The sequence below is a fragment of the Tinamus guttatus genome, unplaced genomic scaffold, assembly GCF_059628265.1.
Source record: "Tinamus guttatus ecotype Peru unplaced genomic scaffold, ASM5962826v1 Tinamus_guttatus_pri_ptg000308l, whole genome shotgun sequence".
NCBI classification, from domain to species: domain Eukaryota; kingdom Metazoa; phylum Chordata; class Aves; order Tinamiformes; family Tinamidae; genus Tinamus; species Tinamus guttatus.
The window spans coordinates 1571817-1591876 of NW_028288842.1; the positions used below are offsets into that span (position 1 = coordinate 1571817).

Sequence of the window (20060 nt, forward strand, 5' to 3'; positions counted from 1 at the left end):
TCCACGTCTGAAGCCAGGCACACAGGACTGATGAACTGTTTAGCCCTCTTTTTCACTGTCGGTGCTCCTCTGAAGGGGGGCAGCCATCTGTAACTGCAGCCTGAGCTCCGGTTTGCTGGATGTGAGATTTCATATTTGGCTTTACAGAGACTTTGTGAGCTGAGGAGGTCACCCCGACTGCTCCGCATCACGCGCCTGGCCTCCTGCAGCAATTTCTGCCCTGCTCTTTTCCTCAGCTGCAAAATTTTTCAACAATATTTTGATGCGCTCTTCCAGATCACCAATTCAAAGAAATACGAAGGGTCAAGAACCAATCCGTGTAAGTTCACATTTGGACACAACCTGAACTCACCCATTCAGCGATGATCATGAAACAACAACATAAAAAATTACCCTTGACTGGTACCCTATTTCCAGCAATGGCTGGTGCTTACAGCTAAAAACAGTCCTCTTATATAGCCACGTAAGGCCTAGCAGGTAGTGCTTTAGAGACTTCCCGAACTACCACTATGTAGTATAGATGTAGTACTTACACCTTGAGGTTAGTTTGAAGAAGCCACTGAAGCTTTGAACAGCTTATGGGGCTTCAAGCGCCTCAGTATTCCAGGTGTTCAAAGCCTGCCCCTTAGACAGGATAGAAGAATTGTAAGGAAATCTAAAGCAGAACATAATGTTCTTCTCTTGTAGGTAGATTCTGGGCGATTAGATCCTCCAAGTCACACAACACAGAGTCACACAGTCTCTTTCGCATCAAAACCAAACCTGGCTCCAGCTCTGTCAAGTATTTTGGCACCCCTGTTCTCTACAGCACAGTGACAGTTGGGATGAAGTTTACAACTACCCTTAACACAATTATTCAGGAAAATGAACTTAAAGTTGTCTAAGAACAAGAGAACAGTCAAAGCAAATGTTCTTTATACTCGCAAGAGCACACAAAACCATTTTGGGAGGAAAAGCAATATTTAAACTAATAATATCTTACTAATATCAAGATATTTGCCAGAAACAACATCCAGAGGCATAAGACACATAAATCAAGAATACACTGCTCTGTACAGATTCATCTGGGAAAACCCCATAGTTCTTTAAACCTGAAGAACATGTCTAAACACAGTGAAAAGGAAATATGGAAGAGCAGACACCACAGAGCAGAACAGAGCAGTAATCTGATTCACTTCCCAGTCAAGCTCTCTGCAGTATAACATCTTACGAAAACTAAAGCCGTTAGTGTTTTTCTCCCCACATTTATCTTTTTTTTATTTCTTTTTATGAAGCTTCCAACAACTTCAGTACTCCCTTTAGCAATTCCTGGCACCCAGGTTTTAAGAGATTCGTGTAACATTTCTCCTTTCCTCCCCAGGAGAGGCAACATATGAGGTTAATAAAAAGGTCACGGGCAGAAGCAAACTGCTGCCAGAGGCTACCACCTGCATGAAAGGCAAGAGGCTGCAGAGGCCACAGACACTTCTCGAAATATCAGCAGTTCATGGAAACCACATTCATCAGCTTAGCAGCCCAGTTGCAGGCGACTAAATTCAAAGCAAGAAGCATGAAATTTCTAAAACACAATATTTGGTTAATTTGCTGAAAAAAGCCAAATTAATAGCACTGGGGTACCCTTTCCAACTTTCCTTCAGCCTTTTTTCTTTTTTTTTTTTTTAATATCCCAAAGGAAACAAAATATTTTCTCAACCTGAGAATACCCGAGTTTGCTTCCTTTAAAAAACATAATCGAATAAAACATTTGGCACCTTGAGGAGCCCGAGCCAACTGTTTCTGGGCAGCTCAGGAGAGATGACCTTGTGTGATCCTGGGATTCACCAGCACTGCAGCGAACTGCTCCTCTGCCTTGCAAGTATCAGAGCAGAGTCACTCACCCTACACAGTGCAGCCGAGCTTGAGGGCCCATCCCAGGGGAGACACAAGGTCCACCTCATGTCATCTGCACAGTCAGCAAAGTAAACACCTCTGTCCAAGTCTGAAATCAGTTTTGTCAGAAATTCAGAGGCAAAAGGGTGTTGGGAAGGAGGGTGGGGAGGATGGATTAATTGTTTTGCATGCTCTTTTTTAAAAATCTTATAAACCTAGTAGAAAGACAGCAGTTTCACAGAGATGAGCTGAAATTAAAGACATGAAAGTTGGAATATACAACCATGCTGCTGCAAGAAAAATATATATATATATATATACACATATATATATATTTCCACTTCTTTAGCTTGTCCTGCCCAAAGAGGATTCTGCATAAAGATGCAGAATGGCTGTATTCTTCCATGAGGAACAGGTTCACTAAAAATAAATTGATCAGCTCTACTCTTAAATTTGAGCTCTACTTTGAAGTACCAGAGCTATAATACAAGCTACATCAACCTGAGAGGTCAGTTACCACAGTTCGGAGCCTTCTCCACCTGCTTTCAACCTTGACGGATGCCCTGCAAGCATTAACATCATGCTGCCCACTAGTCTGCCTCGGCTCTGATCCAAACCAATCTAGAGGCAGCTTGCTCCTAATTTGGTGGGTCGAAGTCATGACCCTCAAAAGATGGTGAAGCGACCACCTCAAAAATATTCTTCTCCCATGATGCAGAGTTCAGCTTCTGAAAAGATGTGAAAACTGAGACCATCTGGTGGGAGACAATAACCCTATGCTGTGATCAGGAGCGCTCTCTGATGCATAAAGCCAAGGTAGCCGGGCCAGCACACTTGATAGAGCCAAGAAAACGTGGAAGTATCACATAGACACGAAAGAGAGATTTTTGAAGGCACACAAAGCTGCATGCTTGGGGGAAACTTTAACACATCAAAGACATACCAAGACATCTACAGGAAACCCAGTTCAAGATGAGCCTTGTTCCTCTCTCAAGTTTTCCCAAACTACTGCCTGTATCTCTCCTCAATACCAGTTGGTTAAGAGACAATATGATTTGCCTGGTTTGGATGCATACATCTGATGACCAGACAACTAGTAATACAAGCTGACTGACCAAGCAGAAAACTCTACAAAACAGAAAATCTAGATTTTGATCTTTCCTTTCTATGAAGAACTGCTTTTCATGAACCTGTAGGGACTCAGCATCTTTAACATCTCTACTATGCTGTTCCATTTGGTTGAAATTTGCCGATGGGCTAAATTTCAGAGGGGGTAGATTCTGACTGAGAATGCAGCCCTGTAAGCCATGTTTCTTTCTGCCTAAAAAATAACCCTATGAAGTTATGAATACCACCTTGGCTTATTTTCCTTGTGAAGGACAACACTGACCAAACTCTACATTCTTCATTGCCCTTGCATATATGGAATTACACACCCGTGAAACTGCAGTTCTGCAACTTCTGGACCAAAGCCATGTTTTAATGCAACATCAAGCACTGACACTAGACTTCATTTACAGCATGAGATGCTGCAACCATCCACATTGCCTTTAAAAACAGCTGATGATCAGTTTGGCTAAGTAGTCAGAGATATTTCTGAACTGCATTCAGCCAACCTTCTGTACACTGACAGATGGCTTCTAACAGATGAAAACAAATGGTAGGATTATCACAGATGAAGAGAGAATCATTCACCTGAAGCACATCTTGAACTCACATTTCTGCTGTGTTTACTGTTACAAACTTAACTTTTTGAAGCAGTTTTGTTCACATGGTTTAAATGTTAACTATTGAAATCTTCATGTGTTAAAAAAATCAGTTGCATTGATGCAAATATACTTACCAAAATAATTTTCTAAGTGCACTAAGTAGCTTCAAACACAGAGGAAAAAGCATATCTGAATTGGAACTTGCTTTCTTTAAAAGCTTAAGCAATCTAGTTCTTTCCAGTTCTTTTTTAGTCTCTACTCTGGCAAGCTCCTTAACAGAAAAACAAAAAGTTAAAGGGCAACTATCTTGCACTCTTCTTTAACTCCATCATATTTCATTTGGGCTGCTGCTTGTTTTCCAGAATTGCTGAAATCAATGGAAAGGATCCCATCATCTTTGAACAAGACATTCAAAATCTATTCTTACAGGGAAGATCAGCTGCAATACTGAGAGCCACCACCACACACCCACGAACAAAAGGCAAGGGACCCTCTCCATCCTCACAGCTTGCTCAGGTGTGCTGAATTCTATATGCTATAATCACAGGTGACTACATATTATTTAAACTTATCTTCTGTCCCCTGGCCTAGACAAAAGTAAGACAATCCCAGGAAAGTCATTTCTGATTATGTCTAATAAAAATTGCCATATCATCAGAAAGGACAAAATCTTGACGCACAAACAACTTCTTGCCACTGAGTACATGGCTCAGCACTGCCAACTTCCCCACAACTCTAGGTAAAACATCTCCTGATGTTGTCCTGATCTCACTGAAATCAGAAACATTTCTTCCACAATTCCAAAGCTCCCAGAACATCACAGGCATACCACTAGTACTTATCAGGGCTCCGAAGCGTAGCATATCAGTCACCAAGGTCATCACATATTTTTCAGCTCCAGCTTCCAACTCATTGCACACAACCTTCCCAGCCACCACAGCTGATATTTGACAACACTCAGTGCAACACAAATTCCTACAATGCTTAATGTTTTGGGGGTTTTTTTGGCAAAACAAGCATAGAAGAAATAGCAGTAGTAGAGGCCAGGCATTTGTTTGGCAATGAGAAAGAACAGGTGAAGACGAGACAAGAACTACATTCTCGTCCAGCCTAATCTAAATAGTTTGCTATACTGTGCTCCTTACTGCTAGGGATAAGTCAGGAACACACAAACTCTATTACCTGGAGCAATCAAACAGCTTCCCTGTGGATAAACGTGCTTTATGTACTATGCTTTTCTGGGCCTTGGAATCCTGGGGAAACTCTGCCAAAATGTTTACTTTCCATCCACCTCTTCAGTGTCCATCATCTGCTGGACCTCTTCCCAGATACACAGTCTTATCTGCTCTGCATATACACACACACAACAATTTAAGATACCTTAAGGTTCAAACATTTCAAGACAGCTTCCCTACAGCCACTCAAAACTTCCCTCATCAGAAAAGTCTTGATCTTTACTTCCCTTCCCCTGTCTGGTCTAAAGGTTGAGTTTTCAATATTTCTAGGACTTGCATGTTCCCTCAAACCTGGCAAAAGGCTTCATTAGAGTTAAGGTAGTAAACAGGCACACTGCTGTTTTTTGGCTGACTACCTGGCATACTACCCTGATGCAAAACACTGCTTTGTAATACCCGTGAGAATTATACATAGTGCAACATTATAAAATTTTAAATAAAAATGTAATCTGAAGTGTTTGACATATATAGCCACACATATCACAGGAAATTATTTTTCCTTTAAAGACTGTTGAAAAAATCTACATTGAATTAGTTGCCACACTCTAGTTTTCACAGACTACTACTTGCAACTCAAAGAAATGTAAATTGAGAAACACTGGCAGTTCCAGAGGAGCAAGGCAGAAACCTTCCTTAAACAACTCAAGGAAGTGAAGATCATGGGCTCTGGGTCTGAAGAGGGGCTTTAATCTCCCCATCATCTATGGGGAGGGAAATGCAGTGGGATTGCAAGGAACCCCAGTGATTTTTGGAGGGTATCAGGAATAGCTTTAGATATGGATTTTGATCGTCCAGTGCTCAGGTGAGTCTGCTGTTTGCTGACAAGGACGAACTTGCTGCGATGATCAGTACTGGACTGGGGAGAATATAGCACACATCCTTATCTGCATATGACTTTCCACAAAACATATGGTGCCAGTCCTTGACAGAGATAAGAAATTAAACTAAGAGATGTGATGAGTAATCTTGTGCACATTTCTTTGCTCTTATATACCATAATGGGTGTCAACTATTCATCAATTTCTGCTACAGACTCATAAATGCTCTCCGCAGAATCCCCAAAGGCTTTAGAAAGGGTGTCTGCTTTGGCAATACTGAATCCACTCGGCACAACGTGGAACTCCTAGTGCTGAATATATGTTCTCTATGCATCACGTGAGTGCCAACTATGCATATGGCCCTACTAAAGTACTGAGTGAGAAGCAATCACAACAGAAATGCCGTGGTTACATCCAGACAGAACAAAATCCAAACTTGGATCAAACCTATCAAGCCACAACAACTTTCTACTAAAGTCTCATACCAAAGCTGCAGTTACTAGGCCCAGTTTTAGATGAGTCTAAAATTGTCCATTGCAATTCGTCATGCCTAAGCATGTCATGCTGCAATCCTGGGGCACAGTCTAAACCCCAGTGAATATAAAGTTCAAAGTCCACAATGTGGACTGTCTAGCTGGCAACATGCAATCACAAACTAAAAATAATAATAAAAAAAAACAGAGCAACAAATGTTGTTTTCCTGTCTTATTGCTAACCATATGGATATTTTCCCTACCACAGCTCTTAAGCAGCACAGGTACCAGAGATGGGCGCAGTGAGTGGGCAGTACTCCACACATTTCCTCACTCCACTTCCAAACCTCCCTGTTTTAACAGAAACCTCTAGAGCAAAAGGCTTCTCCCTCTTGCTACCCTGTGGCATGAAAATGTCCTCTCCTACTGTAATTACACATCTTATCTTGTACCTTTTATAGCCTACTGAAACTGGAACCTCAGACTGCTCAAGTGATCTGCTTCCAGCAAATCATTCGATACTTGATATTTAAATGAGATTATAATAATTTAGCCCATGTTGTTTTAATTAATTGTTACTTCCTGGGTTATCTTGCCTAACTCATCTGAGCTTAAATTCCTTACTTAATTGAACATTTCATACAGAGACCATTTTTAAGTGATTGCCTTTCTGATTTATCCGTAATTTTGTTCTCAAATTCCCAACTACAGTCTTTCTTTCTCTGTATAGTGTTTCACATAAACATATCTTTATTTATTTTTTTTTATTGTCTCTTCTTTTTCAGTGCTTCTGTTAGGGCAACCTACTTGCCTCAACTACATCAAATCCACAGTTCTTCCATCTCCCTCTCCACCTCCCAGTGCTCCTCTCCCTCAACACCATCCCCTCCCTCCCTACCATCCAAACATACACATTTTCCTTCTTTCTGGAGTACCCAATTCCACAACCCCTTCTTTTCACCACACAGAAGACGGTTTAGGACATGCTTATAAATAGAAAACTGGGTTTTCACCAAGCATAGAAAAATACCCTTTCTATGAGAATAGGCAGCAACCAGAGGGGTAAAGCAGGAAGGGAAGGAGGGTAGGGAAGTCGCGAGTGGTTTCTCCACAGCCAGAAAGCGTGTCCTTGAGAACACGGGAATTTGTCTGCTCCCTGCTTGATGCCTTGGCACGATTCACGTTTGGTCCGGGCTGGGCTTCGTTCCGGGGGAGGCTGCGGGGCAGACACAGGGCCGGGGCAGGGGGATGGCCGCGCTGTCACCGAGGCGGCCCTGCTCCGCCATGCCAGCCCGGCCTGCGCAGGTTCAAGCGGCCCAGCAGGCAGCCGCTGGGAGCCGGCAGGGAATGTTGTTGAGGACACCCGAGAGGAAAGAATACATATGTTTTAGGCTAAGGAAACATAAGCCCAAGCCAGGGCACTGGCTGAAGTACATGTCCACCTCACCGATGTCTGAGTTCGTTGGTTAACCTCCACAACATTTGAAAGAAGGAGGAAATATCAAAAATAATTCAAATACTTTAAGTTTTGTGAAGACTTGGGTAGAAGACAGGCCCCCATTAATGGTTCCTACCCCAGCAGAATTCCCATGTCTTATGTATAGGGATGTATATGCTATATACCCACCCTGCCTGACAGCAGCCAGCTGCTCAGTCAGCACCCAGCGCCTCTTGCCCCGCAGTCAGGTCACGGGGGACAAAAGCAGTTGAGGCAACTGGGCCACAAACGAAGCCTAATTAGCACCCCTATTTATAGAACTTACTCTTTAAAACGGGAAAGAGATGATGGTGACAACTGTGGTAGTTCTGGAGCTGATCCAAAGACTTAAGCTAATGAGCTTCAAAAGCACTGGGACACAAGTAACTCCTGAGCCAGTATGAGAGCGCTATTTACATCTCAGTGTCACCTGTGCGGAGGCTCACGGAAGAAAAAAGCCACATCAGTAACGGAGTTCAGACAGGGACACGATGGAAGAAGGGAAGGGAAAGGAAATGCTAGAGGTAACTCCAGATTTGCAGACTTGGTAACATTTCTTCCCCTTTCTAATCCTGAGAGGACCCAGATACTATTGCACAGGGTAGTAACAGACTCCTCTATCAAAGAGCTGCTAAAAATAACAAGGACAAATGCTCCTTCAGACAAGATTCTGATAAGTAAAGAAGGTCCCACAGTAAAGCTAGCTGGCAGAAAATAACTTTGAACCCAGTCATCACAGATCGATTCCGTTTAAATGAGTAAACCAATGCAGGTCTGCTATTGAATTCATACAAAATTCGATAAACAAAGAAGAAAATATTAGTTCCTCTTTTGAGCAGAAAGGTTTACCATTTTTCTCAAGGGAAGGATGAGCCCAAAATACTCATCGTTCTTCATTGTGAATCAACATTTTTCATTTTGTGCCAACAAAATGCCTAAATCACTGACAATATGTATAATACATATAAGCAAGCTATTTTTGTGCTTCCCACAAATGACATTCTATTTATGATCTTTTATAACATCAATATTTAAAATATGGTGCTAGAAATAGAAAGTAAAAATCCTAAGCAGACATTTGAGCAATTAATGCCATTGAGAAATATGGTAAGCTAACTAACAAAACTCATTAAATATATCATTCAACTTAGTCCTTCAACAATGCATCTTGAGACTATATGAATATTGCCTGCAAGTTCTAAAATACTTTAAAATTATTTCTATGTGCTCGATACCTAGTCCAGAGCCAGCAGGTCTCGATTTCTCCCTGATAACATTTAACGCATTTACTTCAGAAGTGAAAAAGTTTTAGCCATTTATTTATTAAACTTGTTGAAATCTGTTCTTAGAAGTTATCAAACAATTTAGGAAATATCTGTAGACAGTTCTAGAGCATTTCCATCTTGCTAGGATAACTAATTCCTCTACGACAAACTAAGTTAATGATTTAAAATGAAAAGCAGGAAGAGTCTCACAGGACATGGGCTGCACAGCCACACAAGTTGCTCGAGAAAATCCCTAAAAGAAAACGACCAAGCCAGATTCAAGACAGAACTTGCTAGGATCTACAGAGATCAGCGCAAGCAGATATTCATATAGGCTGGAGCCATGATCCAAATAAAAGCACACTACACGTATTCCTTGCTCTGTTACAAAGAAAGCAGCCAAAACCACTAGAAATCCCACCGTTTACCCCAGTGTCAGCACAGGAAACTTCATTTTCTTCCATAATGTGAATCCCCTGTTCTGCAGCAGAAGAGAAAGCAGAATTTGTCCCAAACTTATAAAACCAGCTGCAGCTATTACCACGCAGGGCAGCTAACACGCTATTCCAGGACTATTCCACAGATCAGGCCCTTTTAGCATGTGACTTACTAGGAACAGACTGGGACAAGTGTAGTATAAAACTGCCTTTTTGAACAAAACAGGAAAAAAAAACACTATGTTCACTAATCAAATGCCCAAGGCAAAAGTAAACATGTTATCACATGCTGGACCATTTGCATTTACTGAACTACACTAGATAAGTATTTTCACTGTTCTGTTGTTTAAATAGCACTATCAAAACACATGATTTCTCTAATGATAGGTTTACTTTTTCGCTTTTGTTACCATTTTTAGACCAGTTAGCTCGAGTTCTATTCTCTGCCATTTCCTTCTTGGATATGCTTAAATATTTACAGAGAATAAATGGAGTCGGATAGAAAGAATAAATCTCATGCATTTTTATTACTCCATCCAACTGGGCCTACTAAACCCCGGAGATGCTTAGCATTCGTCCATAAGGCTCGAGTAAACATGTTTGTGCTAAAAGCTTGCTGGATGCCAAGACAATGTTCAATTAATAATATGCTTTATAAAGGAATGCCCAGATTGGTTTCGTTTCTCCTGTTCCCTTTGCTGTTGCAGCTTCTTCAGTTAAAAAAAAAAAAAAGATACCTAATTATAGGCTGCTGTGTAATTTTCACAATAGCAATCCCTACCATTTCAAAATCATGAGTCAAGCCCCTAAAATTATGATTAGTGCACAGAAATTAGACATAAAAAAAGACAACAATCATCCACAATGGATTTGTGTTTCCTTTTTATTTGCCTTTTGAGGTATCAGTTCCCCCTCCCCCCATTCATGCTTTCAAACCCTTCATTTTAGCTGTGAGAACTAAAAAATTCCTTGCCCATTTTCCCTATGTGAAATGTTACCATTTTCAATTGATTCTATGTGCCAGCCCACCTATTACAGCTGCGGGGAAAAGCAAACTTACAGTGCTCCCAGAGCAAGGCATATTAACCGCATGGCCCTGGAGGAAGCAAACATCATCTGCTCCTCCTTTGGTTAAGAGGAGCAGCCACCATCAAGGTACATGACGTTTCCCAGTTGGACGTGCCCCAGGCTGCCGAGTCTCAGAGCTCTGAAGACTGAGAAAGGTTGAGGGCTCTTGGCAAGACATGTCTTAATACTCCTGAACAAAGAGCCTTGCAGTGATGACTTCACGTTCCTCGACGTTTAATGAAGCAGGAGCTGAGGCTAAAACATACTTTCTCTCCGCAGTAAGAGGTGAGGTGTCTGATTAACTGCTTAGCTCTTCAGGAGCAGAGGGCAGACCCAAGCAGACAGGGTTGTGCAGCTTCTCATCCCATCAATATTTCTAACTTAGTATCATAAAGATTATGCTTCCTTTAAATAGTAAAGGAAGTTTGTACTTCTTTGAAAGGGATCCTTCATCCATTATTGTAGTCCTTGGGTTGTGATCATTTCCTCTATTATGGCCTGGCATCTTTTGATGAACCTCCTGAATCCTTCTGAAGAGCTCTTCTTTCCTCCCTGCTAGAAAAGAAAACTCTCCTGCCAAAGACATGAGTTACTTTCAGTGAAGATTTCCTCTATTTGCTTGCTTCCCTTTTAAAACATTTCCTTGTTCTGACTTCTCTGGAAATCTTGTTGCTCTGCAGAAGTACTTTGCTCAAACAGGAACATTCAGCTTTCCACTGGTACAATCTCTTTAGCATCGCACTCGCCCGTGGAGGCTTAGGAAATACCAGCAAAAACTCCCAGCATCTTGGTAGTTCACTCAAATACTCAGAAATTGGCTATCCTCCACTTGTCCATCCAAGAGTGACACATAAACATACACCCTAGCCTATAGTTCCCACCTCCAGCAAGTGCTTGGCAACACTTAGGAAGGATTTAACCCCCAGGTAGCAAGGGTCACAAGGAGTCCTATTTAACGTCATGGTTGAAATGTCCTCCATGCTTCAGGAAAACACCACCCCACCAATTTGGCAGCACTGATCTTATCAGTTCCCATGGTTAAGAGTTGGGGAAAGAGCAAAGCCAATGCTCTTCCTGCTTCACAGCCCTTTGCATCTGCTCCGTTTACTTGTTTCCAGGGATAATAAATGCCCAAGCTGCTCAGTCACTGCTTGCCCTCCCAGAGCAGTAACCTAACAGCCCCACCCCGTATGGATGTATTCATACACTTTTTATATTACCATTAAGCAGTACATGGCACAGACTGCATAGATGGGAACCCCTTACCCAAGAGTCTAAACCCTGCCCATGTCACCTGAGAAGATGAACAGGAAATATTACCCATGAACACGCATATGAACAGGCATATATAACCTAAAGATTACAGTCTACACGCTAACTTCCACTACTTCCACAGGTCTCCAACAGCACTCATTGAGCGGACAGCAACAGAGCCCACTCATTTTGAGCTGCAGCTCCAGCTTTCTTGTTTCCCCTGAGCTTTCACATTGCATTGGGTCAATGACTCACACAGTTCAGGTTTATCAGGACAGAGCACGAAGACCAACTAAGAAAGATGCTTCAGAAGGAAAGGGGAACACATACTCATGCCCCATTTTGCTCCACACATCCTTCCTCTTCTAACCTTACATCTTTGTCTTGCTTCTTCAAGTCCCCCTGCAGCTCTCGCTGCTCTCTCTGATTCCCTATCGCCACAGCAGAAGTCTCGAGGAGCACCTGAGGATGATGAGGAGGTGCTGCCAGGGCACGAAGGAGCAGGTGCGCGGGCTGGGCACAGGACAACGTTACCCCACCTGGGCCAGGGAGTAAACAGAGTGCAAAATCATGGGTCTTACATTCCCTAAACATTGAAACAGGCAACGGATACAACCCATTACCTATGAGAGTATATAAGCACTTAAATTCTGGTAGGGCAGCCGGCAGCCAAAAGAACAAAACAAAAAGCAGATGTGTAACTTAGGAGTCTTCGCACCATTCTGCAAAGGGGCCTAAGTCTTCATAACATTCGATGAGAAACGAGAGATCCGTGAGCTTGGATTCAGAATCACACCCAATGGCATCTTTAAATGCTTCTTGCACCGGCACGTCAAATCTTGTGACACTTCTAAGTATTACTGACATGGGCAGACGCTTCATCGCCCTGCACTGGGACGTCCTGCGCTGCACGATGGCAAGGCAGCAGAACAACCCACACGCTGGAAACTCCAAATGTTGGGGCAGATGAGATGGCATTACCAGAGCGGAAATTTGGCCAGGGCAGAATACACAAGAGAGCACTAAAATTTATTCACGAAGGGAACGAAGGTTTTATTTGTTCATCTTTCATCTTTGAGTAAATATAAAGCAGTTACTCACTTAGCACAATGACAGGCACTCTAGACGTGCCAAAAATAGGGAAAACTTTCTCACAACAAAGCAGGCAAATGGCTGCTCTGTTTTCCTTGCACTCCTTAAAACACATGCAAGCTACAAAGCAGCTTTTAAATTAAACCTTGCTGTGCATCCTCCCAGCACAAGAGGCCCGATAAGGAGAGACTTTATCTTCCTACTACGTTAAGGCAAAGTCTGCAGTTTAATCCTTAAAGTGTGGCAGCCAGCAATCCAGCACATAAAGAACAGAAAATGGCAGATGCCACAAGCAACAGCAGCGGCTGCAGTGCTTTGAAGGTGACTGGAAACTCAGTAGGAGAGCGAGATAAAGGAGTAAATAATTTCACACAATTTCCTCACTGTACTCCTACATACGCTAATGGCAGAATCATGAAAGGGCCCATCCAAAGAGCCCGGGTGTTCCTGGGAACCTGAGAAGGGCTTCAAGCAGTGTAAGGATAGGGGGAAAAAGTAAGAAAAACCACATGGGTATTAAAAGGGGTCGCAAAAGAGATAAAGTGACGCTCACAGCATATATGGAGGTTTTTAAAAAAACAAGCAGACTAGAAACGGTTAAAAACCTCATTATAGGTCTCCTCTTGAGTAGGAAATACAGCAACCAACAAGTTCAGGAGGGTTTTTCCAGGTTGATGGAAGAGAAGGAAAACTAATTCAATCTGTTGATTAAAAACAAACAAACACGCTCTGCTGCCCAGGAAATGTTTTATAAGAATCTAATTTCACAGACGTGGTCTTTTTTTTTTCCAGAAAGGAGTGGGAAAACAACCTCCAGCATCCTGGTTAAAGCCAGGAAAGTTGTTCTCTACCATGAATTCACATGTTAAAAACTACAAATATCCCTGCAGTCAAGGAAACAGACATAGGTCCTTTCTGAAGCTGAGAAAATCTGTAATTCCTCTCATGAAGAGGCCTTCACTGAAGCTGAGTGACTTCTCAATTCCACTGCCTACCCCACCCTTTATTTAATCAACCTGGACTTTATGATCTGAAAGAGAACTGTCTCCTAGTTTTACATGCAAAAACTCTGACATGATGAAATTCTCATCTCCACTGCGGTTTGCAAATATTACATAATATGGATTAATGTGCTCCAGTATGAATTTAACTGCATGCAGCTATATTGAAATGATTCCACATTAGTGTGTAATGTTGGGACAAGTTTCCTTGCATCCTGGAAACCATATGCAGCGTAAAGAACAAGATGAAAATATATAGAAAGACTTGAAATTAAGTATTTTTAGTGCTTAGAAAACTGGAACAACAGAAGACCGCAGTCTAAACAGCCTCCTCAATTCAGGGAGTCTCATCCTCACTGTGGGAAGATAAATTCTAAAGAGGGAAAGGCAATTCATTTTCCATGCTCTTACCTAGTAAGTACTTGCCTTGAAAATATGTCTTTTTACATATGTCACTGAAAACACATCAGATGGGAGTGACACTCCTCACTGCTGAGTGGAGTAGGATGAAAATTACAAGCACAGCAATAAATCACTATACTACTCTGTTACTATATTGTGAGGGTTATTGAGCACCCATTTCCTTCCACCCTAAGGCAGAAAAGGAAAAACAAACACGTGCAAATATTTATATTTATATATATACAGATATATATACCCAGCAGTATCTGCATATGTACACACCAGCCATCTAGAGTCCTAGCTAGGCAATTTAAATTCCTGTGAAGCCTCTGTTCTTAGTGTTGCCTGTCGGGTGCCTCTAGGCCTTCAGATGCTCCCAGCCACACACAAAATGAATCCCAGGAAGATGGTTACGCACTCCTACAAATGCTGGCAGCGCAGGATTAAAAAAGTAATGAATAAATAAATAAATAATAAGATAACACCTCAAAGTTCTGCAAGATCAGATCCTAAAAACAAGCTTTGCAACTGCACCTTTCATGAAGCCAGAACCCAAGGCAGTCCCATGTAGGGGACAGGTGGAAGGATACCTCTGTTCTGAAGTCAATTCCTACCTTGTCACCACAGTCCGTCATCATCGTATTTTTGCAGGTTAACTAACTTAAAAACAGTAATAAAGTTATTTAAGTAATGTGGGTAGCCAGAGATACGTAACGACCTTGCAGGTGTGGACCCAGATCTCTCTCTGCAATACACTTTCTGCACCACAAGAAGATTTTTCCAAATAGTAAAACAGTATACCTCTCTGTGGTGATATATTACTATTTGCCAAAGAGTAAAATGGGATAATTGTGCCTCCTTCCCCCTGACCCCCACTGTCAGTCTGCTAGGCAAACGGTCCCTCCCCACCAAAACAAGGTTCTAGCTCAGCCGGAGAGGCCGAGAAGCAGCATTACAGACACCCACTTACGGCCAAGCCCAGCAAACCAGTTTCAGAGCAGAGCCCTAACAAGCCTCTAGCACACGTCCCAGGCAGGATCCTGCCGACAGAGACAGTCGCAAAAAGCAGGCACGGGCGACACACGCAAATACACCCAAAAATCTCATTTAAAGCATGAACAAGCCTAAATTAAAAATAATCAGACAGCAGTACCACCTACTTGAAAGAGCAAAACGAGCTGGTTTTGGCCACTGCCAGAGCACAATATTTGAATGTATCTGATGGCTTTAGAGTGGGCTTTCCAGTGGTCTCGTAGGTCAGGAAGGTAGAATTGATCTAGTGTTAATCCAGCACTTCGCAGCTCTACTTTTAAATCCAAATCCATTCTTTATACATGTCTCCATGACATAAACTGTTCTCCATGACATAAACTGGAATAATTCACAGTCCTATAAAGCAGTTTAGGTCAGGCAAAATTCTTGGCCAGTCAACTTCAGCAAGTTTCACCACTGATTTGCCCTTGAAGTAGGCCAGTAAGGATGGCACCGCTTATGTAACGTGCCTGCATCACATGAGATGGAAAACTATATAGACAAATGCAACTAAAGAAATACTCAGCTATTTGGCAACAGCACCTGTCTTGCACAGACTAGGAAGAGACCTGGAATCCCACCTCTGCGTTAGTAAAATCTAAAATGAAGAACGATTTATACGAGAGGCTGTTCTTCACCTTCACTGTGATTAATTGCAGGCGCAGGCATTTCTGCCAGGCAGACCGCAGCTGACGGAGGAAGTCACAGTGAGACCCTAAGACTCCCATCACGAATAACAGCACCGTTTTGCTCCACACAGCTGCCCACATCTGCAGAGCACAAGAGCAGAGAGCGAAGGCGCCAGGATCCATCGCTGCCTGGATATTTTGTCACCCTGTTGTGCGACTTCGGGCCAGGAGATTCACCTTCCTGTCCCCAGAAAGTGGGCAGCCAGCCAAACCAGGGGGGAAAGGAGCGCAGGAGCCATCTGCCAAAACCAGCCAGCCCTGAGAGGCCAACCAGCCTCCCTGAGAGGGAGCAGCACTGGGACAGGTTACGCACAGAGAGTACCAAATCACCCCAAATAAACCCAGGGTGACTGTCAGCATCACACCAAACCCCTGTCGCAGAAGCAAGACCACGACCCACATCTCAAGGGTGGCCTTTCCATTGCCTTAAGCACAAGGTGCCTTAAAGCCCCTTCCCGAAGGGTCTCCAACTTCTAACTCAAGTCACTCCTCACCACCCAACGCTTTTGGCCAAGAAGCTGGGACTGGGACTTCCAGTGGCCGCACAACCACAGCTTCACACCAGCTTGGTCCACCCCGGGCAGCAGGAGAAGCAGAAACCTCACATACACACACGGCACTTGGGATCTGAGGTTGTGTGGGGCTCGTAAGGCAGATTAAAGGCAGATCCTTAAAGGCCGCATCCTTTCTTCAACTGCAATAGTTTTAAATAAAATCATCCTAAAGGTACGATAGCACAGCGTTTATTTCAGCAATAACAAATAGCAATTAGCAAAACTTCTGTCTAAATCACTGAAGCAGCATTATGCCCTTAAAAAACAAAAACCCCAAAAAACACACACACAAAAAAGCAAGCAATCTGTAAAAACAATTAGAGTGCAATAACATTAAATATCTCTGAGGATGACAAGCCATTTTACTGTAGGTAAATTAGACACATTAGCCATTAGTGACTCTAATGACTGTCTTATTCCTCTTCTGACCATTTTGTAGTGCGAACAGTTCAAGATCAAACAGTTTCCCATCCGACTGGCTGACTATTATTCAGTATTTGCCAGAGATGAGACGTTTCCACAGCAGACAGTTTGGTACCCTCGGTGTCTTTTAACTTCTCACTACTAGTGTCCTTGAGTTAGATATTAGCCCATGCTCAGGAACTCTGAATACCCCGAGTTTGAAGCCCTTAAAGGAAGCTCTGTTCAGCTGAGGAAAGTTTTGGACCAGGAGCTCTTTTGCTAACCTCGACAGTATCCTCGGCCTTTTCGACCACCACCGCGCACGGCTCCGCTGCCAGCAGGACTCGGCACGCAGGCATCACGCAGGGATTACTCACCCAAGTCACACATGCAGAGCCGAGCCTGACAGCGGGTTTTAAACGCAGATCCACGCCAAAGTCAAAGGCTTAACTGTGCTGCTTAACTGTTCTCCTGTGCTGCCTTTACGTACAGTGCATAGCACAGGTGGAAGACTGAGCCCTCCCAGGATCAATCCATGGCTACTCACACTGTATTTACACTGAAAAACCAAATATGCTGCAAGTCCATATTCAAACCCATAACTCTCACACAAGCATCAGGACAGTTCGGGCATCAGCAAGACTGTAACCTCACTCAGGGTTTTCCAACCCCCAGACAGGAGGAAGGAGCAGCGCGGGGATGAAGGGTTTTGCTGGTACTCACCCTGCCAGAGCTCAACCCAAATTGCCACAGACATTTTCTTTGACCTTGGTCAGTTACTCACTAAAATTCTCTTTGATTCAGCTACAGTTACCTACTAAAATTCTCTTTCATCCAGCCGCAGACCATAATAGGGGAACAGTATTTCCTGATTTTCAAAAGTGTGTTTCAATAAAGTTAATTACCAGATGACAATAATCTACTTTAGCAATAGGAGTGAAGCCAGATTATAGGAGGAGGAAGACACAAAACTTATTTTACGTAGCAAGATCCAGGCTACCTGCACACCTTGAAAGGACTCCAGAAGACTATTATGCAAAATATTAATATGAAGGCTTGCTTTTTCTCATATATTTTTTTAGCACGCTAGTGAGTATAAGTTTATCCTCAATAAAAAACAAAATTGTTTGATAACCAGAAGAGGTGACAGGAAGGCTAGGAAAAAATAGCAGCTAATGTGGTTGTTCTTAAATATATAGTATGATTTTATTAAAATCCGTTTGACATTATGCAAGGCACTGCCACTTCCAAGTTCCAGCACAGGGCTGCCGTAAGGCTCGATACCCGTTCCTCGGTTAGAATACAGACTTTCATTCACAGGAACTTGGAGCTTTTTCTGTAGCAAAGAGCACATCATTCTGTCAGTAATCCGACACTATAGAGCAATGCACTTGACATGGGCCTTGCTCATGCTAAGAGAAGCAAATTAATGCAGCAAAAAAGCAGATATACAGCACAATTATTTGAATATTTTGATATATTCACTATGCATCTCCAGCACACATTTTCCTTTAAAGGCTTCCTTTTTTTTTGTTCTTTCCTCTTTCCTGAAGCATATTGGTTTAAAGCTCGTTATATTTAGCACTGAGCCAGCTCATCAAGACATACAGACAAGAAACAATAGCTTTTCTTTGAGGAAGATCTTTTCAATAATCATCGTGCTCAGGGAGTGGCAAAACAAATGGAAGTAGAATAGCTAGAGAGTCAAAGAAACTTGAGTTTGTTAACCACAAGGGAGAAATCACTACAGATCAGTTTTTAAGATGAAAGTTGCCCATTTCCAGAACATTTGATTTACAAATATAAAAGCAGTATATTAAAAGTCTTTCCTACATCGCCTATCTGGACCATCTTTTTAAAAAGCTGGATTTTTTCCCCCCACCCCCTCCCAAAAAATGGGCATCAGTAGCGTAACAGGAATAAGATGAATTAAGATCTGGAAACATCAACCAAATTTCTTCCCACAACTTTCTTCTCCAGTATGTAGGGATGAGGACCCCACGTTACCATCACCTTACAGTTAACCCTGGGCTAAAGAAGGAGCCTCTCTGCGGCCTACGCGACGCGACGGTGTTTAGGTGCACGCACTTATCCATCTGCCTATGCTCCTGGCAGCCTGGGGTAAAAGGAGTTTTGGAAAAAATGCCTGGTCTGAGGGGAGTTTCTGTTATCCGAGCAGACCCGATACATAGGGTGATCACATGCTGGCTGCTACTGATGTCAAATGAAAGTTTATATATATATATATGTGTGTGTGTGTGTGTCAAAGGGCTTCAAATAAAGTGATAAGCCGCTCTTTTTCTAAGGAGTCCCTGGGAATTCTGGTGCGGTTCATTCCGGCAATTCCCAAACACCTTCTTTTGTTGTTGTTGTTCCTGCAGCGAGCTTGAGGAGCTCTTCCACTGGCTAGCTGGGAGCCGGGGGGCAAAGGCAGCCCCCGCCCGGGAAGGGAAGGGGAAGGAAGGGGAAGGGAAGGGAAGGGAAGGGAAGGGAAGGGAAGGGAAGGAGAGCGGCTCCCCGCTCCGCGGCGGCCGCAGGCTCCGCGCCGGCTCCCCCGCCTGCAGCGCCGCTCTGCTCCCGCTGCGGGCGGCTGCCCCGGCCGGGCGGACCGTGCGCGCCGCGGAGGGAATTAAAAAATAAAGAAATTGCCAAGAAGAAAAAGGGGCGGGGAGGGGGGAAGCGGAGTTGGGGTCCGGTGGTGCCGGTACCTGAAGAGGGCGAGCGCCGTGTGGTTCCTCCTCCACGCCCTGCCCTGCTGCAGCAGCACCCCCTGCACGATCTCTTTCTCGTCGGGCAGCCGGTACACGGGGAACACGTAGAGCCAGCAGAGGACAAAGACGCCCAGGGCGCTGGCGCCCACGGGCAGCCGCGTCCGCGGCCACTTCCACGCCAGCCCCGCCATCGCCCTCCTCCTCCTCGTCGTCGTCGCCGTGGTCTCCTCGCCGCGCTCCGGCATCAGGGCCGCGCCATGCGGCGGGCGCGGGGGCCGCCCGCCGGCCCCGACCCCCGCCGCGCCGCGCCGCTACGGCGCCCTAGGCGCGGCGGCGCGGCTGGCGCCCGCGGGCTGCGCCCGCCATCGCAGCCCACCTGGCCGCGGCCCGGCGGCGGCGGCAGCGGCTCGGCCGCGGCGCCGCGTTTCCTCCGCTGCCCGCGCCGCGACTCGCTCCGCTCCGGGCGCTGGCGGCTGCTGCCTCCCGTCCTCACAGGCATTTGGGTCCCTCGCGCTCCGCGCCACACGATGCTGCGCCGCGCCCGCCCGTCCCCTCCCTCCTTCCCTCCAGCC

The 20060-nt window shown here is 44.1% G+C and overlaps 1 protein-coding gene across 1 annotated transcript in view; it reads right to left on the minus strand.

Annotated features, from left to right (window-relative positions):
* The window catches only part of ST8SIA1 (ST8 alpha-N-acetyl-neuraminide alpha-2,8-sialyltransferase 1), a 96048-nt gene extending 76360 nt beyond the window's left edge, over positions 1–19688 (minus strand). Inside the window, exon 1 of the mRNA XM_088528401.1 lies at positions 19486–19688. Coding sequence (XP_088384527.1) covers positions 19486–19679 — 194 coding nt within the window. The 5' untranslated portion in view covers positions 19680–19688. The remainder of the gene's footprint in view (positions 1–19485) is intronic.
* Positions 19689–20060: the final 372 nt, after the last annotated feature.